General features: G+C 49.2%; 1 protein-coding gene across 1 annotated transcript in view; it reads left to right on the forward strand.

Annotated features, from left to right (window-relative positions):
* The first annotated feature begins 18,514 nt into the window (after nucleotides 1-18,514).
* Nucleotides 18,515-26,254, forward strand: part of ATRN (attractin) — a 263,895-nt gene continuing 256,155 nt past the window's right edge. The window contains exon 1 of the mRNA XM_068274687.1: nucleotides 18,515-18,758. Within this exon, the coding sequence (XP_068130788.1) occupies nucleotides 18,586-18,758 (173 nt within the window). The 5' untranslated portion in view covers nucleotides 18,515-18,585. The remainder of the gene's footprint in view (nucleotides 18,759-26,254) is intronic.

Genomic DNA, 26,254 nt, shown 5'->3' on the forward strand with positions numbered 1-26,254 from the left:
GAGTGAGTGTCCCTAGTACAGTAAGTAAGTAGTAACAGTCAGGAAGTACAACTAGCAGTTACAACTTACAATAATCAGTAGTAATCACAAGTAAATTTAGTGTGTGTACACTACAGACAGTGAGTGCACGCACGCGCAAACACGCGCAGGAGCTAGCCTATGAACAGTGACTGAGTGAGTGTCCCTACTCCCTAGTACAGTAAGTAAGTAAGTAGTAACAGTCAGTAAGTACAACTAACTAATTACAATAATCAATCAGTTATCAGAAGGAAATAGAGTGTGTGTGGTGTGTACACAGACAGTGAGTGCACACACGCAGGAGCTAGTAGCCTATGAACAGTGACTGAGTGTCCTAGACTCCTAGTACAGTAAGTAGTAACAGTAAGTACAACTAACTAATTACAATAATCAATCAGTTATCAGAAGGAAATAGAGTGTGTGTAGTGTGTACACAGACAGTGAGTGCACACACGCAGGAGCTAGTAGCCTATGAACAGTGACTGAGTGTCCGAGACTCCTAGTACAGTAAGTAGTAACAGTGAGTACAACTAACTAATTACAATATTCAATTACAATAATCAATCAGTTATCAGAACTTGGAAATAGAGTGTGTGTAGTGTGTACACAGACAGTGAGTGCACACACGCAGGAGCTAGTAGCCTATGAACAGTGACTGAGTGTCCTAGACTCCTAGTACAGTAAGTAGTAACAGTAAGTACAACTAACTAATTACAATAATCAATCAGTTATCAAAAGGAAATAGAGTGTGTGTAGTGTGTACACAGACAGTGAGTGCACACACGCAGGAGCTAGTAGCCTATGAACAGTGACTGAGTGTCCTAGACTCCTAGTACAGTAAGTAGTAACAGTAAGTACAACTAACTAATTACAATAATCAATCAGTTATCAGAAGGAAATAGAGTGTGTGTAGTGTGTACACAGACAGTGAGTGCACACACGCAGGAGCTAGTAGCCTATGAACAGTGACTGAGTGTCCGAGACTCCTAGTACAGTAAGTAGTAACAGTGAGTACAACTAACTAATTACAATATTCAATTACAATAATCAATCAGTTATCAGAACTTGGAAATAGAGTGTGTGTAGTGTGTACACAGACAGTGAGTGCACACACGCAGGAGCAGCTAGTAGCCTATGAACAGTGACAGTGAGTGTCCTAGTACAGTTACAGTATATAACTACAATACTAATACAATCAGTAGTAAAGGACAGCAGAAATACTGGTATAGATGAGAGAAATAAACAGAGGACAGGAGGACAGCTGCCCACACAGGCAGGCCCTGAGGCCTAAAGCTGTAAGCCTGCAGCAGCTGTGTCTGTCTCTATGTAACACAAAAGCTACTAACTAAAATACAATGTCTAACTAACTAACAACAATATAGGTGTGTATAGGAGGTGTATGTGAGCAAAAACGCTAGGTAAATGACCACAATAAAGCTCTTGCTAAGCCAAAGCACAAAGGAGCAACTCTCTCTCTATGCAAGTCTCAGGCAAGGACGGAGAAACGTAACATGGCGGCCGCTATTTATAGGGTAGGGGCTGGCCAGGGTCCCCCTCTGTGATTGGCTGCCGTCAGAGGGCCTGGGAGCCCTCTGATTGGCTCTAAGGACATCAATCTGGGCTATGACGCTATTCGAGCTCGGTACTGAGCTCGAATAGCGCCGTTTGCTCGAATAGCTCGAATAGTGAATGGGCTATTCGAGTGTACGCGAATAGCCCATTCGAATAGCTGCAGCTATTCGGAGCTCGAATACCGAGCTCGAATAGCTGAAAAAGAGCTCGAATATTCGAGCTACTCGAATATTCGAGCTCTGCTGAGCACCACTGCTGCAGATCACCATACACACCTTGTTTAACTGACATTCATCTGCAGATCAGCCAATTATCTGCCGATCTGAAGATCCAACCTGGTGGATCTGATCTACAGATAATTGTCCGTTAAACAAGGTGTGTATGAGATCTGCAGATCTCATAGACTATGAATGCGTTTTGCAGGAATGGATCTTTTGCAGGAACAGATCTTTTGCAGATACTGATCTGTTGAATGTGTACAGCATCTGTGTGTGCAGCATCTTGCAAAGATTTTTATCTGATGAGGAGTTCAGCTCCATAGAATAACTGTGTAGGTATGGCTCTCATACTACATGGAATGGGGTAAAATTGGTCTGTGATCTTTCATTTTCCAAAGACTATAGTCTGATGTGTGTACGAGCCTTAAGCCCCAAGGATGTAGATATACGTCTTGTTGCTGAAGCACAGGTGTGCAGGATTGTGCTTGCTTCTGTGCAAAACCTCCGGCACTATCTACTGCAGCACTAATTGATGAAAGCGAATATATGTTCCCTGAACCAATAAGGTTGATTTTACCATTAAAAATACTTTTATTTTCTCAGTTCATAGTGAAAAATACACTTTGTAGTATTATTTCAAATATCTTCACCATAAATTGTGACAGGAACATAATTTAGTGATAAATAGTCAAACAAAATCTGTGTTTTTTTTTATCTACAATAGCGCTTTTTATTTTTAATCTGGAATTGGTAAAACTGAGATATAATGTGGGTTTTTTTTTTATTTTTTTTATTCTTTTTTCTATTAAAATGCATAGAAAACAAAATTGTTCAGGAAAAAAATGCCAAACAATGAAAGCCTAGTTAGTCTTGAAAAGAACAATATATATTTCATTTAGGTGTCATAAGTAGGGATAACATTATGGGCCCTTTTCCACTAGAGGTGATTGCGATTGCTGAATTGCAAAATCGCAAATCGCTAGCGATTTTAAAATCGCTAGGGTTTGATAAATAACATAGAAAACGCGGTAGGTAAGTTCCACTACCGCGATTCGTTTTTTACAAAAGCGTGATGGCGCCGCGGATCAATTTTTGCCGTGATTTTGCTATGCTATGCAGTACATAGCAAAATCTCAATCGCCAGAAAAAATTTGGACTTTGCTGAATCGCAGTCGCTAGCGTTTAGCACAAACGCTAGCGATTGCTAGTGGAAAAGGGCCCTATTGCTGATTAAATAGGGACATAGCTAAAATGTCAAAACTGCTCTGGTCCATAAGGGGGAAACAAGGTCTGGATGCGAAGTGGTTAAAGGTGTTACAGTCACAGAAGAAAAGGAAGCAATCCAGCAGCGAACAAGCGGGAAGACTGCATGATAAGACAGGATTTGCCCAAACATGTTAAAGATAGAGGTGGAAGAAGTGCCAGAATTCCTGTGTAAGAGCTTCCAGAAGGCATAGGATAAAGAATAAACACCACTAACAATGGAAGAAAGATGTTACTGTCCCACTCAGGGGTGTTATTACAAATCACAGGGCCAACAATGACATTTTGATGGGGGTGCTCCTTCCTGTTACTATCCCTATCAAACCCTAGGGCCACCACTCCGCTGCCCCGCTCCAAGCTCTGGAATATCTGGGACTTGAACTCAAGTCTCAAAGACTGCGCATGCACAGCCCCATCCACGCACCTCCATCCATGATTGTGCTCCCGTCGCCAGGAGATTTCTCTGCATGCACTGCGCATTCTTCTGAGAACTGCGCATGTGCAGAATACTTCTGGTGACAGTAGCGTGATCACGGAGGTGTGTGGATGGGACCGTGCATGTGCATTCAGCACGACTAGAGCAGGGCAGTTTCTAGGCTAAATTTTACCCAAGGTGAGGGTGTAAAAATTGCACCTCCCCCCCCCATAGACTCACGAACCTTTACTCTTTAGGCACAGTCACACAGCCACAAGTAGATCTGCCTACTTACTGGTGACCAGCCGCTCATCCAGGAGAAAGCAGGGACGAGGAAAACACACAGGTAAAGAGAGCCCGGAAAGCTGACTCCTCCATTGGCGCTGTGCGCTGGCAGCCTGCAGTACCCCTACAGGACACCAGGTGGCATAACACAGTGGTGACGTGATGATGACTTGACATCTGATGCAGGCAGCCCTGGAGGAGTCAAGGAAGGTGATTGAGCTGGTAATCGTCTTCTTCCTTTTGGCTGCACCACGTGTCACCAGCTCCCTAGCAGTTATGTCCATCTGCCTTTGCCCCCTTTCTTCTACTTGCTGGTCTGCACCCACCTGCACCGGTCACCCTGCCCGCACTACCCAAGAAATAGCCCTGGACTATAGTTCAAGTCACAGATATTTTGGAGCTGGACAGAGTGGACCCAGAGGATGCCAAGGGACATGACACACTATGGGGGGGCCGGAAGAAGACCCAAGTAAGATAAACATTTTTTTTTACTACTGGTCCCCTGTTGCTGTTCACAAACCCTCCAAAGATTACCGACAAGGGCTTTGTGCAGGTGTGTTCGCGCGGCTGCACTCATGCCAGAAGAGGAGCATGGCCCCGATCAGCTGCGGAGAACCAGAGGACAACATGGAAAGCCACATTAGGATCCAGAGGCTTCCTTATCTTTAGGTAAATATGTGTTTTGGAACCAGTGTGCCGTAACACATTCATGTGTCCTGGCAGAATCGGGTATGTGTCCCCTTTCGCCGTCCCGCTCTGTCTCTCCCTGCTTCCCCACCTCTGCTTTGACTGTAATTAGAGCAGGGCTACAAGAAAATGGCAGCCAATGTCCACAAATGTGGACATCGGTGGCTATTTTCTTGTACCTCTGCTCTAACTACAGTCAGAGCAGAGGTGGGGAGAGAAGAGTGACGTCAGCACTGGAACAAGTGGAGCTGGTGAGTTAGCCGCTACCAGCACATACCGCTGAGGGCTCATACAGCTGGCTACCTATACTTGAGGCACCTGTGCCTGGCTCTCTATACAGGCTCCTCCTCCTACACCTGACTTCCTATCCTGGGAACACTTATGCTTGGCTTCCTATACACACCTACACCTGACTTCCTATACGGAGGGCACCTATGCTCTGCTACCTATACTGATGCCCCTACACCTGACTTCCTATACTTGGGGCACCTATGCTCTGCTACCTATACTGATGCCCCTACACCTGACTTCCTATACTTGGGGCACCTATGCTCTGCTACCTATACTGATGCCCCTACACCTTCACTTACTATACTGAGAGCTCATATAGTTGGCTACCTACCTATACTAATGTACCTACACCTGACTTACTATACTTTTGGCACCTATGCTCTGCTACCTATACTGATACACCTACACCTGACTTTCTATACCGGGGTCACCTATACCTGGCTACTTATACTGATGCACCTACACCTGACTTCCTATACTGAGAGCATATATGGTTGGCTACCTACCTATACTAATGCACCTACACCTGACTTCCTATACTTGGGGCACCTATGCACTGCTACCTATACTGATGCACCTACACCTGACTTTCTATACTGGGGTCACCTATGCACTGCTACCTATACTGATGCACCTACACCTGACTTCCTATACTCGGGGCACCTATAGCTGGCTACCTATACTGAGTGCACCTACACCTGACTTCCTATACTGGGGGCACCTATAGCTGGTTACCTACACTGAGGGCACCTACACCTGACTTCCTATACTCAGGGCACCTATAGCTGGTTACCTATACTGAGGGCACTTCCACCTGGCTACCTATACTGAGGGCACCTATAGCTGGTTACCTACACTGAGGGCACCTACACCTGACTTCCTATACTGGGGGCACCTATAGCTGGTTACCTACACTGAGGGCACCTACACCTGTGATGTGTCACAGAGATTTGAGCGTTTGGCGTGATGTGTCATGACTTCAAAAAGGTTGGGAACCACTGCTTTAGGTAATCCCTCATATTATGTAGCTATGGTAAGTTTATACAAGCTAGATTGCATCATTAGTACGCACCTTTACAAAAAATGTGTAAAAAAAAAAAAAAGCTGATCTATGTTCATTTCAAACATCCAATCAGGTGCTGAAAGAGAAATAATATATCAAGGTAGCTACACAATTGACGATTTTCCAGTTCGATTCTTGGCAGATTTTTTTTTGTCTCTGCTCGAATCTGCCAGAAATCTATACATGCATAGCCAGGGTGGGATTTCTGGAAAGGCCACAAAGGCCCAGGCCTTGGGCGGCTGTAGCCCAAGTGGGCATATCAACATAAAAGAGGAGTTGCTAGATAGGAAAAAGGAGGCTGAAAATAGGGAGCAACCAACGCATGAAAAAGGGAAACGGATGTCCAAGGGAGCTGTTCATGAAAGAGAGGGGTGCTGTTCATGGATGATACACATGGAAGAGGAGGCTGCACATAAAATGGGAGGGGGCTACAGTACATGGATGTCACACATAGAAGGAGTTGCACATGAAAGAGAGGGCCTGCAGTACATGGATGATACACATGCAAGAGGGGGCTGCACATGGAATGGGAGGGGGGCTGCTGTACATGGATGATATACAAGGAAGAGGGGGCTGCACATGGAATGGGAGGGGGCTGCTGTACATGGATGATACACATGGAAGAGGGAGCTGCACATGGAATGGGAGGGGGGCTGCTGTACATGGATGATACACATGGAAGATGGAGCTGCACATGGAATGGGAGGGGGCTGCTGTACATGGATGATACACATGGAAGAGGGGGCTGCACATGGAATGTGAGGGGGCTGCTGTACATGGATGATACACATGGAAGAGGGGGCTGCACATGGAATGTGAGGGGGCTGCTGTACATGGATGATACACATGGAAGAGGGGGCTGCACATGGAATGTGAGGGGGCTGCTGTACATGGATGATACACATGGAAGAGGGGGCTGCACATGGAATGGGAGGGCTGCTGTACATGGATGACGCACATGGAAGAGGGGGCTGCACATGGAATGGGAGGGGGGCTGTACATGGATGATACACATGGAAGAGGGGGTGGCACATGGAATGGGAGGGCTGCTTTACATGGATGATACACATGGAAGAGGGGGCTGCACAGGGAATAGGAGGGGGGCTGCTGTACATGGATGATACACATGGAAGAGGGGGCTGCACGTGAAATGGGAGGGACCTGCAGTACATGGATGATACACATGGAAGAGGGGGCTGCACATGGAATGGGAGGGCTGCTGTACATGGATGATACACATGGAAGAGGGGGCTGCACATGGAATGGGAGGGGCTGCTGTACATGGATGATACACATGGAAGAGGGGGCTGCACATAGAATGGGAGGGCTGCTGTACATGGATGTAACACATGGAAGAGGGGGCTGCACATGGGATGAGAGGGGGCTACTGTACATGGATGATACACATGCAAGAGGGGGCTGCTGCACAAGAACCCACAACATACTTGGGCTAGGGGGCGGAAAAAGTATAAATCCAGCCTACTGTATAACTGATCGTAATTTAATTTTTGATAAAGGTGCCCATTAACGGTACAATTTTTTCACTAAATGTGATCTTTCAATGCAATTTTTACGATCAAAAAATAATCGAAAGGTAATTATCGTTTGTTCACATTTACTGAGGGATTCTTTCTTCAAATTCGATCATAAAATTCAACTTTCAGATCGATTTTACTCTATTTAGCAATTGACCAAAGAATCATTCCTTATTCATACCTCCCAACATTTTAATGTTAGAAAACGGGACACTTAGGCCACACCCCTGGCCACACCCCCAACCCCCTAGTCACGCGCCCACCCCACAAAAAAGTTTTTTTTAAAAAATAATTATTAATTAATGTTAATTACTCCCGAAAGGGGAGGCGCTGTGAGAGTGCCAGTGGGTGGGGAGGAGGGTGAGGGTAGCTGTGGGTGGGCAGTGAGAGGGGGGAAAAAAACGATCGAGGCACCAGCCCGGGATGCGGTATGCGGCATGGATGGCCGCCGCCGTTAAGCTTCTCCCTCCCTCCCTCCTAATATGCCCCCAGTGTCCCCTCCCCCCCCCGCAGAGTAAAATGGGCAGCGGAGCGGGCTGTCATTAATCTTACCATTGCCTCTCATACCGGGATCTCATCTGGTCTTCTCGGCTTCCTGTGACGTCACAGGAAGCAGGAAGCGAGAAGACCAGATGAGATCCCGGTACGGCAGTGGTAAGATTTACAGCCCGCTCCGCTGCCCATTTTACTCTGCGGGGGGAAGGGGACACTGGGGGGCATATTAGGAGGGAGGGAGGGAGAAGCTTAATGGCGGCGGCCATCCATGCCGCATACCGCATCCCAGGCTGATGCCTCGATCGTTTTTCCCCCCTCTCTCCCCAGCGGCCGGGACCGTGGGGGTGTTACAGTGCGGGACAGCGGGACGGCCCCCCAAAATCGGGACCGACCCGACGGAAACGGGGAGGTTGGGGGCCCTGCCTTATTGATTGCCTTTATAAACGGCAAATTTTCTATACAATTCGATCATTAAAATTGCATTGAAAGATCTCATTTTTGTACTGAATTGTACTGTTAATGGGCACCTTAAGATGTAAAATCTGGATTGATTGGGGGCATGGCAAGGTGAGGAGTAGATCCACTGCATCTAGCAGAGCAACACAGTGGTATGATAGCTTTTTATATATATTTCATGCCGAGATCTGTTAAAGAAAACCTGCAACAACAAAAAACCTCCCCTGGGGGGTACTCACCTCGGGTGGGGGAAGCCTCCAAATCCTATTGAGGCTTTCCCCGTCCTCCTCGGTCCCATGGCGGCGGCGATAAAGCTCCTCAAACAGCGGGGATGTAAATATTTACCTTCCCGGCTCCAGCGCAGTATTGGCTCACCGCTCGGAGATAGGCGGAAATAGCCGATCGCTCTCTGCCTGCTCTACTGCGCAGGCGCAAGTCTCCTTGTGCCTGCGCGGACCTGACAGAGATCGGCTATTTTTGCCTATCTCCGTGCGGAGAGCCACAACAGCGCCCCCGCTGGAGCCAGGAAAGGTAAATAAATCATCGCTTGTTGAGCCAGGATTGCCGGGCACTTCGGGGGAGCCAGCGCTGGATTGTCTGCAGCTACAGGGGAGGGGGAAGCCTTTGGGGCCCTGAGGCTTCCCTCTCTTGAGGTGAGTACCCCCCAGGGGAACTTTTTTTTGTTACAGGTTCTCTTTAAAGGGGAACCTCAGTTTCCCCAAACATACTGTCATTAAGCTACATTAGTTATATTAATTAAAATAGATAGGTAATATAATCTCTTACCCACCATTTTAAAAGAACAGGTAAATGTTTGTGATTTCATGGGGGCAGCCATCTTTTTCATGGGGGCAGCCATGTTTTTGGTTGAAAGGAGGTGACAGGAAACATGAGACACAGTTCCAACTGTCCTGTGTCCTGGTCACCCCTCCCAGCTGCGCGTGCTAGGCTTCAAATCTCAAATTCAAAATTTAAAAAAAAAGTTAAATTAAATTTGCACAAAAACAGCAGAAGGAGAACAACATCAGAAATCCCTTCATGCTTTGCACAGCATCAGGGGAAAAATGCCCGGGCAGTTTTCTTCTGTGCAGCTAAAAATGAGGCTTGGGTAAGTAAAACAAGGTTCTGATGCTGTGAAACTGTTAAAGGAATCATCAGCCAACTTAATAACAAATCTGATTTACTTACCTGAGGCTTTCTCCAGCCCCTCGCAGCTGTCTGTCCCACAGTGAGTGCTCCATACGCAGCCGCCGGCCTGGGTTCCCCGCACGGTGCAGAGGACGACCTCGAGGTCGTCCTCACTGTGCCTGCGTGAAGCACCGCTGTCAATCAAACCCACGTTGTCAGCGGCGTTTTGAGCAGAACTACTGTGCCTGCGCAGTACGCTGTGGGCTTGACCGACAGTGGCACTTCACACAGGCGCAGTAATGACGACCTCAAGGTCGTCCTCTGCACTGTGGGGGGACCTCAGGCCAGCGGTTGTGTACGTGGGACCCGTGGGACACACAGCTGCGAGGGGCCGGAGAAAGCCCCAGGCAGGGACGGATCTAGGGGGGGGGGGGGGGGGCAAGCGGGTATCTTGCCCCAGGTGCAACGTTTAAAAAAATAAAAATCCATATCCACTTACCTGGGGCTTCCTCCAGCCCGTGGCAGGCAGGAGGTGCCCTCGTCGCCGCTCCAGAGGCTTCCGGTCGTCTTCGGTGGCCGACCCGACCTGGCCAGGCCGGCTGCCAGGTCGGGCTCTTCTGCGCTCCAAGGACGGGCTCTTCTGCGTCCCACGCGCATCGGACGTCCTCCGGGTTTTACTGCGCAGGCGGGACGTTTTCTTGTACCTCTGCTCTAACTACAGTCAGAGCGGAGGTGGGGAGAGAAGAGTGACGTCAGCACTGGAACAAGTGGAGCTGGTGAGTTAGCCGCTACCAGCACATACCGCTGAGGGCTCATACAGCTGGCTACATATATTTGAGGCACCTGTGCCTGGCTCCCTATACAGGCTCCTCCTCCTACACCTGACTTTCTATCCTGGGAACACTTATGCTTGGCTTCCTATACACACCTACACCTGACTTCCTATACGGAGGGCACCTATGCTCTGCTACCTATACTGATGCCCCTACACCTGACTTCCTATACTTGGGGCACCTATGCTCTGCTACCTATACTGATGCCCCTACACCTGACTTACTATACTCGAGGCACCTATGCTCTGCTACCTATACTGATACACCTACACCTGACTTTCTATACCGGGGTCACCTATACCTGGCTACTTATACTGATGCACCTACACCTGACTTCCTATACTGAGAGCATATATGGTTGGCTACCTACCTATACTGATGCACCTACACCTGACTTCCTATACTTGGGGCACCTATGCACTGCTACCTATACTGAGTGCACCTACACCTGACTTCCTATACTGGGGGCACCTATAGCTGGTTACCTACCCTGACTGCACCTACACCTGACTTCCTATACTGGGGGCACCTATAGCTGGTTACCTACACTGAGGGCACCTACACCTGACTTCCTATACTGGGGGCACCTATAGCTGGTTACCTACACTGAGGGCACCTACACCTGACTTCCTATACTGGAGGCACCTATAGCTGGTTACCTACACTGAGGGCACCTACACCTGTGATGTGTCAGAGATTTGAGCGTTTGGCGTGATGTGTCATGACTTCAAAAAGGTTGGGAACCACTGCTTTAGGTAATCCCTCATATTATGTAGCTGTGGTAAGTTTATACACGCTAGATTGCATCATTAGTAGGCACCTTTACAAAAAATGTGTAAAAAAACAAAAAACAAAAAGCTGATCTATGTTCATTTCAAACATCCAATCAGGTGCTGAAAGAGAAATAATATATCAAGGTAGCTACACAATTGACGATTTTCCAGTTCGATTCTTGGCAGATTTTTTTTTGTCTCTGCTCGAATCTGCCAGAAATCTATACATGCATAGCCAGGGTGGGATTTCTGGAAAGGCCACAAAGGCCCAGGCCTTGGGCGGCTGTAGCCCAAGTGGGCATATCAACATAAAAGAGGAGTTGCTAGATAGGAAAAAGGAGGCTGAAAATAGGGAGCAACCAACGCATGAAAAAGGGAAACGGATGTCCAAGGGAGCTGTTCATGAAAGAGAGGGGTGCTGTTCATGGATGATACACATGGAAGAGGAGGCTGCACATAAAATGGGAGGGGGCTACAGTACATGGATGTCACACATAGAAGGAGTTGCACATGAAAGAGAGGGCCTGCAGTACATGGATGATACACATGCAAGAGGGGGCTGCACATGGAATGGGAGGGGGGCTGCTGTACATGGATGATATACAAGGAAGAGGGGGCTGCACATGGAATGGGAGGGGGCTGCTGTACATGGATGATACACATGGAAGAGGGAGCTGCACATGGAATGGGAGGGGGGCTGCTGTACATGGATGATACACATGGAAGATGGAGCTGCACATGGAATGGGAGGGGGCTGCTGTACATGGATGATACACATGGAAGAGGGGGCTGCACATGGAATGGGAGGGGGGCTGTACATGGATGATACACATGGAAGAGGGGGTGGCACATGGAATGGGAGGGCTGCTGTACATGGATGATACACATGGAAGAGGGGGCTGCACATGGAATGTGAGGGGGCTACTGTACATGGATGATACACATGGAAGAGGGGGCTGCACATGGAATGGGAGGGCTGCTGTACATGGATGACGCACATGGAAGAGGGGGCTGCACATGGAATGGGAGGGGGGCTGTACATGGATGATACACATGGAAGAGGGGGTGGCACATGGAATGGGAGGGCTGCTTTACATGGATGATACACATGGAAGAGGGGGCTGCACAGGGAATAGGAGAGGGGCTGCTGTACAAGGATGATACACATGGAAGAGGGGGCTGCACATGAAATGGGAGGGGCCTGCAGTACATGGATGATACACATGGAAGGAGTTGCACATGAAAGAGAGGGCCTGCAGTACATGGATGATACACATGCAAGAGGGGGCTGCACATGGAATGGGAGGGGGGCTGCTGTACATGGATGATATACAAGGAAGAGGGGGCTGCACATGGAATGGGAGGGGGCTGCTGTACATGGATGATACACATGGAAGAGGGAGCTGCACATGGAATGGGAGGGGGGCTGCTGTACATGGATGATACACATGGAAGATGGAGCTGCACATGGAATGGGAGGGGGCTGCTGTACATGGATGATACACATGGAAGAGGGGGCTGCACATGGAATGGGAGGGGGCTGCTGTACATGGATGATACACATGGAAGAGGGGGCTGCACATGGAATGGGAGGGGGGCTGTACATGGATGATACACATGGAAGAGGGGGTGGCACATGGAATGGGAGAGCTGCTGTACATGGATGATACACATGGAAGAGGGGGCTGCACATGGAATGTGAGGGGGCTACTGTACATGGATGATACACATGGAAGAGGGGGCTGCACATGGAATGGGAGGGCTGCTGTACATGGATGACGCACATGGAAGAGGGGGCTGCACATGGAATGGGAGGGGGGCTGTACATGGATGATACACATGGAAGAGGGGGTGGCACATGGAATGGGAGGGCTGCTTTACATGGATGATACACATGGAAGAGGGGGCTGCACAGGGAATAGGAGAGGGGCTGCTGTACAAGGATGATACACATGGAAGAGGGGGCTGCACATGAAATGGGAGGGGCCTGCAGTACATGGATGATACACATGGAAGGAGTTGCACATGAAAGAGAGGGCCTGCAGTACATGGATGATACACATGCAAGAGGGGGCTGCACATGGAATGGGAGGGGGGCTGCTGTACATGGATGATATACAAGGAAGAGGGGGCTGCACATGGAATGGGAGGGGGCTGCTGTACATGGATGATACACATGGAAGAGGGAGCTGCACATGGAATGGGAGGGGGGCTGCTGTACATGGATGATACACATGGAAGATGGAGCTGCACATGGAATGGGAGGGGGCTGCTGTACATGGATGATACACATGGAAGAGGGGGCTGCACATGGAATGGGAGGGGGGCTGTACATGGATGATACACATGGAAGAGGGGGTGGCACATGGAATGGGAGGGCTGCTGTACATGGATGATACACATGGAAGAGGGGGCTGCACATGGAATGTGAGGGGGCTACTGTACATGGATGATACACATGGAAGAGGGGGCTGCACATGGAATGGGAGGGCTGCTGTACATGGATGACGCACATGGAAGAGGGGGCTGCACATGGAATGGGAGGGGGGCTGTACATGGATGATACACATGGAAGAGGGGGTGGCACATGGAATGGGAGGGCTGCTTTACATGGATGATACACATGGAAGAGGGGGCTGCACAGGGAATAGGAGAGGGGCTGCTGTACAAGGATGATACACATGGAAGAGGGGGCTGCACATGAAATGGGAGGGGCCTGCAGTACATGGATGATACACATGGAAGAGGGGGCTGCACATGGAATGGGAGGGCTGCTGTACATGGATGATACACATGGAAGAGGGGGCTGCACATGGAATGGGAGGGGCTGCTGTACATGGATGATACACATGGAAGAGGGGGCTGCACATGGAATGGGAGGGCTGCTGTACATGGATGTAACACATGGAAGAGGGGGCTGCACATGGGATGAGAGGGGGCTACTGTACATGGATGATACACATGCAAGAGGGGGCTGCTGCACAAGAACCCACAACATACTTGGGCTAGGGGGCGGAAAAAGTATAAATCCAGCCTACTGTATAACTGATCGTAATTTAATTTTTGATAAAGGTGCCCATTAACGGTACAATTTTTTCACTAAATGTGATCTTTCAATGCAATTTTTACGATCAAAAAATAATCGAAAGGTAATTATCGTTTGTTCACATTTACTGAGGGATTCTTTCTTCAAATTCGATCATAAAATTCAACTTTCAGATCGATTTTACTCTATTTAGCAATTGACCAAAGAATCATTCCTTATTCATACCTCCCAACATTTTAATGTTAGAAAACGGGACACTTAGGCCACACCCCTGGCCACACCCCCAACCCCCTAGTCACGCGCCCACCCCACAAAAAAGTTTTTTTTTAAAAATAATTATTAATTAATGTTAATTACTCCCGAAAGGGGAGGCGCTGTGAGAGTGCCAGTGGGTGGGGAGGAGGGTGAGGGTAGCTGTGGGTGGGCAGTGAGAGGGGGGAAAAAAACGATCGAGGCACCAGCCCGGGATGCGGTATGCGGCATGGATGGCCGCCGCCGTTAAGCTTCTCCCTCCCTCCCTCCTAATATGCCCCCAGTGTCCCCTCCCCCCCCCCCCCCCGCAGAGTAAAATGGGCAGCGGAGCGGGCTGTCATTAATCTTACCATTGCCTCTCATACCGGGATCTCATCTGGTCTTCTCGGCTTCCTGTGACGTCACAGGAAGCAGGAAGCGAGAAGACCAGATGAGATCCCGGTACGGCAGTGGTAAGATTTACAGCCCGCTCCGCTGCCCATTTTACTCTGCGGGGGGAAGGGGACACTGGGGGGCATAGTAGGAGGGAGGGAGGGAGAAGCTTAATGGCGGCGGCCATCCATGCCGCATACCGCATCCCAGGCTGATGCCTCGATCGTTTTTCCCCCCTCTCTCCCCAGCGGCCGGGACCGTGGGGGTGTTACAGTGCGGGACAGCGGGACGGCCCCCCAAAATCGGGACCGACCCGACGGAAACGGGGAGGTTGGGGGCCCTGCCTTATTGATTGCCTTTATAAACGGCAAATTTTCTATACAATTCGATCATTAAAATTGCATTGAAAGATCTCATTTTTGTACTGAATTGTACTGTTAATGGGCACCTTAAGATGTAAAATCTGGATTGATTGGGGGCATGGCAAGGTGAGGAGTAGATCCACTGCATCTAGCAGAGCAACACAGTGGTATGATAGCTTTTTATATATATTTCATGCCGAGATCTGTTAAAGAAAACCTGCAACAACAAAAAACCTCCCCTGGGGGGTACTCACCTCGGGTGGGGGAAGCCTCCAAATCCTATTGAGGCTTTCCCCGTCCTCCTCGGTCCCATGGCGGCGGCGATAAAGCTCCTCGAACAGCGGGGATGTAAATATTTACCTTCCCGGCTCCAGCGCAGTATTGGCTCACCGCTCGGAGATAGGCGGAAATAGCCGATCGCTGTCTGCCTGCTCTACTGCGCAGGCGCAAGTCTCCTTGTGCCTGCGCGGACCTGACAGAGATCGGCTATTTTTGCCTATCTCCGTGCGGAGAGCCACAACAGCGCCCCCGCTGGAGCCAGGAAAGGTAAATAAATCATCGCTTGTTGAGCCAGGATTGCCGGGCACTTCGGGGGAGCCAGCGCTGGATTGTCTGCAGCTACAGGGGAGGGGGAAGCCTTTGGGGCTCTGAGGCTTCCCTCTCTTGAGGTGAGTACCCCCCAGGGGAACTTTTTTTTGTTACAGGTTCTCTTTAAAGGGGAACCTCAGTTTCCCCAAACATACTGTCATTAAGCTACATTAGTTATATTAATTAAAATAGATAGGTAATATAATCTCTTACCCACCATTTTAAAAGAACAGGCAAATGCTTGTGATTTCATGGGGGCAGCCATCTTTTTCATGGGGGCAGCCATGTTTTTGGTTGAAAGGAGGTGACAGGAAACATGAGACACAGTTCCAACTGTCCTGTGTCCTGGTCACCCCTCCCAGCTGCGCGTGCTAGGCTTCAAATCTCAAATTCAAAATTTAAAAAAAAAGTTAAATTAAATTTGCACAAAAACAGCAGAAGGAGAACAACAACATCAGAAATCCCTTCATGCTTTGCACAGCATCAGGGGAAAAATGCCCGGGCAGTTTTCTTCTGTGCAGCTAAAAATGAGGCTTGGGTAAGTAAAACAAGGTTCTGATGCTGTGAAACTGTTAAAGGAATCATCAGCCAACTTAATAACAAATCTGATTTACTTACCTGGGGCTTTCTCCAGCCCCTCGCAGCTGTCTGTCCCACAGTGAGTGCTCCATACGCAGCCGCCGGCCTGGGTTCCCCGCACGGTGCAGAGGACGACCTCGAGGTCGTCCTCACTGTGCCTGCGTGAAGCACCGCTGTCAATCAAACCCATGATGTCAGCGGCGTTTTGCGCAAAACTACTGTGCCTGCGCAGTACGCTGTGGGCTTGACCGACAGTGGCACTTCACACAGGCGCAGTAATGACGACCTCAAGGTCGTCCTCTGCACTGTGGGGGGACCTCAGGCCAGCGGTTGTGTACGTGGGACCCGTGGGACACACAGCTGCGAGGGGCCGGAGAAAGCCCCAGGCAGGGACGGATCTAGGGGGGGGGGGGGGGGGGCAAGCGGGTATCTTGCCCCAGGCGCAGTTTGTTGAATTCTTAAAAAGGCGGCAAAATAAATGGCAGTTTAGGCGCCAAAACCTGACCTTGCCCCAGGCGCAACTTGGTCTTGATCCGTCCCTGGCTCCAGGTAAGTAAATTAGATTTATTATTAAGTTGGCAGAAGTAGAGTGACCAGACGTCCCGGATTGACCGGGACACGTCCCGGATTCAGGGTCCGCTGTCCCAGGCTTAATGAGGTCCCGGGAAACGTCCCGCTTTCAGCAGCGGGATGTCCCGGCCTCGGGACTCTGGCCACTCTCTCCTCAATGAACTGGCAGCGGCGTCTATAGACGCCGTGCCAGTTCATTGCCTGCAGCCCCGCTCCAGCCTCCTCTTCCGGTGTCTGTTTCCGACACCAGCAGGCGAGCAGGGCTACGGCAAGATGGCTGCCGGAGCCCTGTACTGGAGACCTATTTGTGTCACTAGTACAGGGCTTCGGGCGCCATCTTGCCGTAGCCCTGTCAGCGCGGGAGACCAGAGCAGGAGGAACAAGACGGTCCCGGGACGGAGCAGCGCGCCAGAGGCCGGACACTTCTGCCAGGTGAGTAAATGCTTTCTTTTCCAGGTGAAATGTTTGCCCGCATTGTTTCTTTTCCAGGTGAAATGTTTGCCCGCATTGTTTCTTTTCCAGGTGAAATGTTTGCCCGCATTGTTTCTTTTCCAGGTGAAATGTTTGCCCGCATTGTTTCTTTTCCAGGTGAAATGTTTGCCCGCATTGTTTCTTTTCCAGGTGAAATGTTTGCCCGCATTGTTTCTTTTCTGGTGAAATGTTTGCCCGCATTGTTTCTTTTCTGGTGAAATGTTTGCCCGCATTGTTTCTTTTCCAGGTGAAATGTTTGCCCGCATTGTTTCTTTTCCGGTGAAATGTTTGCCCGCATTGTTTCTTTTCTGGTGAAATGTTTGCCCGCATTGTTTCTTTTCTGGTGAAATGTTTGCCCGCATTGTTTCTTTTCTAGTGAAATGTTATTGTTTGCCCGCATTGTTTCTTTTCTGGCGAAATGTTTGCCTGCAGTGCGTTTCTTTTCTGGCGAAATGTTTGCCCGCAGTGCGTTTCTTTTCTGGCGAAATGTTTGCCGCATTGCGTTTCTTTTCTGGTGAAATGTTTGGCCGCAGTGCGTTTCTTTTCTGGTGAAATGTCATGGCGTAAACACTGCTTTCTTATGCCTCGCTGTTACATCATTACGTTAGCTCCGCCCATACAATGTCATGGCCACGCCCATTTTTTCGGCCAGCCCCCCTCCCCCAGTCTTCGCCGCTGCGTGCTCCTCACTCCTTCCCACTTTTCGCCGCGGCGCGCTAAGCACGCCGCCCCTCCCCCCCCAGGTTGGACCCACAAAAATATGGTCACTCTAGCAGAAGATTCCTTTAAAGAAACACCACGCCTTTTCAGTGGCAGTTCCACAAATTGTGATCGGTTTCATGCTGAAATCGATTCACAATCTGTTTGCAGTAAAAGCAGCCATACGATCCCTCTCTGATCAGATTCGATCAGAGAAGGGATTTATCTGTTGGTCGATCTGATGGCAAATCGACCAGTGTATGGCCACCTTGGCTAGCTTTAGTGGCACATGGCAGGGCATTTACAGCAGTCACAGTCATACTCAATGACCCCTAAATGATCGCCTGCACTAGTGGTAAATGCGAGATCGGCTTGTCAGCGCCTGGTCAGCATTATGAGCTCCGCAGAGCTGCAGCAGGCCGCAGGTGACGCCGTTTCCATGGAGACGTGTGCATGGTGCGACGCAGTCCACGCTGTGATGTCACGGTGGCACGTCTCCCCCCCGCCTCCTCCTGCAGTAGTCTCTCCCGGCCACGTGACGCAGTGAGCCCCGCCCCCGGGTCAGGCCTGGCCAGCGGAGTGCGGTGACGGAGGAGAGAGGGATCCGGGGAGACATGCCGCTGCTGCTCCGCCTCTGTGCGCTGCTGCTGCTCGCGGTGCTGCTGGCGGAGGGGAAGGAGTGCGACAAGCCGTGTGTGCACGGAGTGTGCCCGCCCAACAGCGACAAGTGTGTGTGTGACCCGGGCTGGACCGGAGAGCAGTGCCAGCACTGCGGGGGCCGCTTCATGTGAGTGCTGCCGAGCCGCCCGACCCTGCCTGACTGCATCACTCGCTGCCTGTGTGCTGACTGACTGCCTGTGTACTTACTGACTGACTGCCTGTGTACTGACTGCCTGTGTACTGACTGACTGCCTGCCTGTGTACTGACTGACTGCCTGCCTGTGTACTGACTGCCTGCCTGTGTACTGACTGCCTGCCTGTGTACTGACTGACTGCCTGTGTACTGACTGACTGCCTGTGTACTGACTGACTGCCTGTGTACTGACTGACTGACTGCCTGTGTACTGACTGACTGCCTGTGTACTGACTGACTGACTGCCTGTGTACTGACTGCATCACTCACTGACTGTGTACTGACTACATCACTCATTTACTGTCTGTGTACTGACTGCATCACTCACTGACTGTCTGTGTACTGACTGCATCACTCACTGACTGTCTGTGTACTGACTGCATCACTCACTGACTGTCTGTGTACTGACTGCATCACTCACTGACTGTCTGTGTACTGACTGCATCACTCACTGACTGTCTGTGTACTGACTGCATCACTCACTGACTGTCTGTGTACTGACTGCATCACTCACTGACTGTCTGTGTACTGACTGCATCACTCACTGACTGTCTGTGTACTGACTGCATCACTCACTGACTGTGTACTGACTGCATCACTCACTGACTGTGTACTGACTGCATCACTCACTGACTGTGTACTGACTGCATCACTCACTGACTGTGTACTGACTGCATCACTCACTGACTGTGTACTGACTGCATCACTCACTGACTGTGTACTGACTGCATCACTCACTGACTGTGTACTGACTGCATCACTCACTGACTGTGTACTGACTGCATCACTCACTGACTGTGTACTGACTGCATCACTCACTGACTGTGTACTGACTGCATCACTCACTGACTGTGTACTGACTGCATCACTCACTGACTGTGTACTGACTGCATCACTCACTGACTGTGTACTGACTGCATCACTCACTGACTGTGTACTGACTGCATCACTCACTGACTGTGTACTGGCTGCATCACTCACTGACTGTGTACTGGCTGCATCACTCACTGACTGTGTACTGGCTGCATCACTCACTGACTGTGTACTGGCTGCATCACTCACTGACTGTGTACTGGCTGCATCACTCACTGACTGTGTACTGGCTGCATCACTCACTGACTGTGTACTGGCTGCATCACTCACTGACTGTGTACTGGCTGCATCACTCACTGACTGTGTACTGGCTGCATCACTCACTCACTGTGTACTGGCTGCATCACTCACTCACTGTGTACTGGCTGCATCACTCACTCACTGTGTACTGGCTGCATCACTCACTCACTGTGTACTGGCTGCATCACTCACTCACTGTGTACTGGCTGCATCACTCACTCACTGTGTACTGGCTGCATCACTCACTCACTGTGTACTGGCTGCATCACTCACTCACTGTGTACTGGCTGCATCACTCACTCACTGTGTACTGGCTGCATCACTCACTCACTGTGTACTGGCTGCATCACTCACTCACTGTGTACTGGCTGCATCACTCACTCACTGTGTACTGGCTGCATCACTCACTCACTCACTGACTGTCTGTGTACTAACTGCATCACTCACTGACGTACTGACTGCATCACTCACTGACTGTGTACTGGCTGCATCACTCACTGACTGTGTACTGGCTGCATCACTCACTGACTGTGTACTGGCTGCATCACTCACTGACTGTGTACTGGCTGCATCACTCACTCCCTGACTGACTGCCTGTGTACTGACTGCATCACTCACTGACTGACTGCCTGTGTACTGACTGCATCACTCACTGACTGACAGCCTGTGTACTGACTGCATCACTCACTGACTGACAGCCTGTGTACTGACTGCATCACTCACTGACTGACAGCCTGTGTACTGACTGCATCACTCACTGACTGACAGCCTGTGTACTGACTGCATCACTCACTATGAGACAGCCTGTGTACTGACTGCATCACTCACTATGAGACAGCCTGTGTACTGACTGCATCACTCACTGACTGACAGCCTGTGTACTGACTGCATCACTCACTGACTGACAGCCTGTGTACTGACTGCATCACTCACTGACTGACAGCCTGTGTACTGACTGCATCACTCACTGACTGACAGCCTGTGTACTGACTGCATCACTCACTATGAGACAGCCTGTGTACTGACTGCATCACTCACTATGAGACAGCCTGTGTACTGACTGCATCACTCACTGACTGACAGCCTGTGTACTGACTGCATCACTCACTGACTGACAGCCTGTGTACTGACTGCATCACTCACTGACTCACAGCCTGTGTACTGACTGCATCACTCACTGACTGACAGCCTGTGTACTGACTGCATCACTCACTGACTGCATCACTCACTGACTGACAGCCTGTGTACTGACTGCATCACTCACTGACTGACAGCCTGTGTACTGACTGCATCACTCACTGACTGACAGCCTGTGTACTGACTGCATCACTCACTGACTGACAGCCTGTGTACTGACTGCATCACTCACTGACTGACTGCATCACTCACTGACTGACTGCATCACTCACTGACTGACTGCATCACTCACTGACTGACTGCATCACTCACTGACTGACTGCATCACTCACTGACTGACTGCATCACTCACTGACTGACTGCATCACTCACTGACTGACTGCATCACTCACTGACTGACTGCATCACTCACTGACTGACTGCCTGTGTACTGACTGCATCACTCACTGACTGACTGACTGTCTGTACTGACTGCATCACTCACTGACTGACTGACTGTCTGTACTGACTGCATCACTCACTGACTGACTGACTGTCTGTACTGACTGCATCACTCACTGACTGACTGTCTGTACTGACTGCATCACTCACTGACTGACTGTCTGTACTGACTGCATCACTCACTGACTGACTGTCTGCCTGTGTACTGACTGCATCACTCACTGAATCACTCACTGACTGACTGCCTGTGTACTGATTGCATCACTCACTGACTGACTGCCTGTGTACTGACTGCATCACTCACTGACTGACTGCCTGTGTACTGACTGCATCACTCACTGACTGACTGTCTGTGTACTGACTGCATCACTCACTGACTGCCTGCCTGTGTACTGACTGCATCACTCACTGACTGCCTGCCTGTGTACTGACTGCATCACTCACTGACTGCCTGCCTGTGTACTGACTGCATCACTCACTGACTGCCTGCCTGTGTACTGACTGCATCACTCACTGACTGCCTGCCTGTGTACTGACGGCATTACTCACTGACTGCCTGCCTGTGTACTGACGGCATCACTCACTGACTGACTGCCTGCCTGTGTACTGAAGGCATCACTCACTGACTGACTGCCTGTGTACTGACTGCATCACTCACTGACTGCCTGCCTGTGTACTGACGGCATCACTCACTCACTGACTGCCTGTGTACTGACTGCATCACTCACTGACTGACTGCATCACTCACTGACTGAATGCATCACTCACTGACTGCCTGCCTGTGTACTGACTGCATCACTCACTCACTGACTGCCTGTGTACTGACTGCATCACTCACTCACTGCCTGCCTGTGTACTGACGGCATTACTCACTGACTGCCTGCCTGTGTACTGACGGCATCACTCACTGACTGACTGCCTGCCTGCCTGTGTACTGAAGGCATCACTCACTGACTGACTGCCTGTGTACTGACTGCATCACTCACTCACTGACTGCCTGTGTACTGACGGCATCACTCACTCACTGACTGCCTGTGTATTGACTGTTTCACTGACTGACTGCCTGTGTACTGACTGCTTCACTGACTGACTGACTGACTGTGTACTGACTGCATCACGCACTCACTCACTCACTCACTCACTCACTCACTCACTCACTCACTCACTCACTCACTCACTCACTCACTCACTCACTCACTCACTCACTGTGTACTGACTGCTTCACTGAGTGACTGACTGCCTGTGTACTGACTGCTTCACTGACTGAATGACTGCCTGTGTACTGACTGCATCACTCACTGACTGAATGACTGCCTGTGTACTGACTGCATCACTCACTGACTGACTGCCTGTGTACTGACTGCATCACTCACTGACTGACTGTGTACTGACTGCATCACTCACTGACTGTCTGCCTGTGTACTGACTGCATCACTCACTGACTGACTGCCTGTGTACTGACTGCATCACTCACTGACTGACTGCCTGTGTACTGACTGCATCACTCACTGACTGACTGCCTGTGTACTGACTGCATCACTCACTGACTGACTGCCTGTGTACTGACTGCATCACTCACTGACTGACTGCCTGTGTACTGACTGCATCACTCACTGACTGACTGCCTGTGTACTGACTGCATCACTCACTGACTGACTGCCTGTGCACTGACTGCATCACTCACTCACTGACTGACTGTATACTGTCTGCATACTGACTAACTGTATACTAACTGACACTGTACACTGACTGCCTATATACTAACTGACATTGTCTACTGACTGACAACCTGTCCACTGACTGAAACTGTCCACTGACTACTTTGCCTGTCTACTGACTACTTTGCCTGTCTACTGACTGAACTGACTGCCTGTATACTGACACTCTGTTAACTAACTGCCTCTGTATTGACTAACTGCCTGTCCACTGACTGCCTGCCCTGTGTTTACACTTACCTGCTGTTCACATACTGCCTGTCCACTGACAGCCTTGACTGTCTGTATACTGACGCAGTCCACTGACTGCCTGTATATTGCCTGCCCTGTCTGTACACTGATTAACTGCCTGTCCACTGACTGAAACTCCACTGCCTGAAACTGTCCACTAACTGTCGTCTCACTGCACTGCCTATCCACTCACTGCCTGTATACTGATAGCCTGTTGAACTACTGCCTTTTAACTGACTGCCTGTATACTGTCTGCATACTGACATACACTGTTCACATCCTGACTCTACCTGTATACTGACTAAAATGATTCACTGACTGACTGCCTGGATACTGACTAAAACTTTTAACTGACTGACTGCTTACGGACTGACACTATTCACTAACTGACTGCTTGTATACTGACTAAAACTATTTACTGACTGCCTGTATACTGATTGCCCTGTCTGTTTAAAAACTGCCTTTCAAATGACTCCCTGTATATTGTCAGACACTGTTCTTTGACTGACTCAGTATTTGGAGTCTCCGTATATAGTGGGTTTTTGTGTAGTTTGTGTATACACTGTATGATATTCAGAAGTGGGGTGTTGGGTACTACCTTCCATACAGCATGTGCTAACAAAATAGTTTTTATTGCACATTTTTTGCGATTTTTTTTTTTTTTTTTTTTTTTTTAGCGATCGCTATTTGCTTTTTTTTACCATTTCAATTGCAATCAATCGCTCTAAAATCGTGAAAAAGTGCTGCATGCTTGCGTTAACCGCTAATCGACGGCGATCACGGCAGTGAGATCACTGACATACTTTTAATTACACTAGTGCCTTTAAAAGCGCTAGCGATCGTCAGCAAACGCCCCAAAATGGCCCCAGTGTGAATTGGCCTTAAAAAGACACTGAAGCGGAAAAAAAAGATATTATGATTTGTATGTGTAGTACAGCTAAGAAATAAAACATTAAGCTCAGATACATCAGTCTAATTGTTTCCAGTACAGGAAGATTTAAGAAACTCCAGTTTTTATCTCTGTACAAAAAGCCATTAAGCTCTACGACTTTCAAAGTCATGGAGAGGGCTGTTTTCTTGCTTTTATTATCTCAACTGTTAGTTAATTTTTTACTTTTCCTCTGCCAGAGGAGAGGTCATTAGTTCACAGACTGCTCTGAAAGAATCATTTTGAATGCTGAGTGTTGTGTAATCTGCACATATTAGAGAATGATGCAATGTTAGAAAAAAACACTATATACCTGAAAATAAAAATATGAGAATTTTTTCTTTGCTGCTAATCTTCTAGTAATTATTCATAGTACACAACCAATTAATTATATCATATATTTTTTCACTTCAGTGTCTCTTTAAAGGATATCCAAAGTGAGAGGTAAATGGAGGCTGCCATATCCATTTCCTTTTAAACAATACCTGTTACCTGGCCGTCCTGCTGATTATCAGTAGAGTTTGAATCGCACACCTGAAATGCGCTTGCAGCTAATCCAGTCAAACATCTGATGTGCATGCTTGTTCAGGGGCAATTGCTACAAGTATTAAAGGGAAGGTTCAGGGAAACGTTTAAAAAAATAAAAATCCATATCCACTTACCTGGGGCTTCCTCCAGCCCGTGGCAGGCAGGAGGTGCCCTCGTCGCCGCTCCAGAGGCTTCCGGTCGTCTTCGGTGGCCGACCCGACCTGGCCAGGCCGGCTGCCAGGTCGGGCTCTTCTGCGCTCCAAGGACGGGCTCTTCTGCGACCCACGCGCATCGGACGTCCTCCGGGCTTTACTGCGCAGGCGGGACGTTTCCCTGAACCTTCCCTTTAAGGTGCGTACACCTGCCCCCCCCCCCCCCGCTGAGCGGATCGTTCAGGTACAGCCTTATCAGTCCGCGGACAGTGCGTACACACGCACCACTATCGGCTGAAAGTCCGCCCAGTGGGAGGGTCTGATGGACCCGTCGTTGGCTTCCGTAGTGCGCGTGTACTCACCTTTAGATACAGAGGATCAAAAGGACAGCCAAGCAATTTGGATTGTTTTAAAGGGGAACTGAAGTAAGAGGTATACAGAGGCTGCCATATTTATTTCCTTTTAATCAATACCAGTTGCCTGGCAGCCCTGCTGGTCTATTTCTCTGCAGTAGTATCTGAATAACACCAGAAACAAGCATGAAGCTAGTCTTGTCAGATCTGACTTTAAAGTCTGAAACACCTGATCTGCTGCATGCTTGTTCAGGGGCTATGGCTAATAGTATTAGAGGCAGAGGATCAGCAGGGCTGCCAGGCAACTGGTATTGCTTAAAAGGAAATAAACATGGCAGCCTTCATATACCTCTCTCTTCAGTTCCCCTTTAATGTGTACCTGAACTTGTGCACAAGGCAGAAGGAAATCCTAGAGAAAAGCACCATTTATGTACCGGTATTTAGAGTTTAGCCTGTCTAATTCTCCCTCATCTGTTACTAATCACAACTGTCATTTGATCTCATAGCTGTCAGCTGGCAGAGCAGATTGTTTGTATCACGGGATGTTACAGTAACTCTGTCTGCTTCCATGAAAGCAGGAAGTAGACACACTGCAGATTTATTGCAGGATTTGTATCAGCTGTAACAAATGTTTTTCTGTAAAGGTTATTATGCTGTTGCTTATCTTTTAGAGCAGAGAGGAAGTTGTGAGTTCAGATCGGCTTTAAATGAAATAAATGACAACTTCCATATCCCTCTCGCTTCAGACATTCTTATGTTCAAAACAGGATTGTACAATCTTTATTGGGCAATATGGTCCCTTTTTGAAAATATTAAATGTTTAATGGGGTTA

This window comes from Hyperolius riggenbachi, chromosome 1 (genome assembly GCF_040937935.1).
Source record: "Hyperolius riggenbachi isolate aHypRig1 chromosome 1, aHypRig1.pri, whole genome shotgun sequence".
Classification (NCBI taxonomy): domain Eukaryota; kingdom Metazoa; phylum Chordata; class Amphibia; order Anura; family Hyperoliidae; genus Hyperolius; species Hyperolius riggenbachi.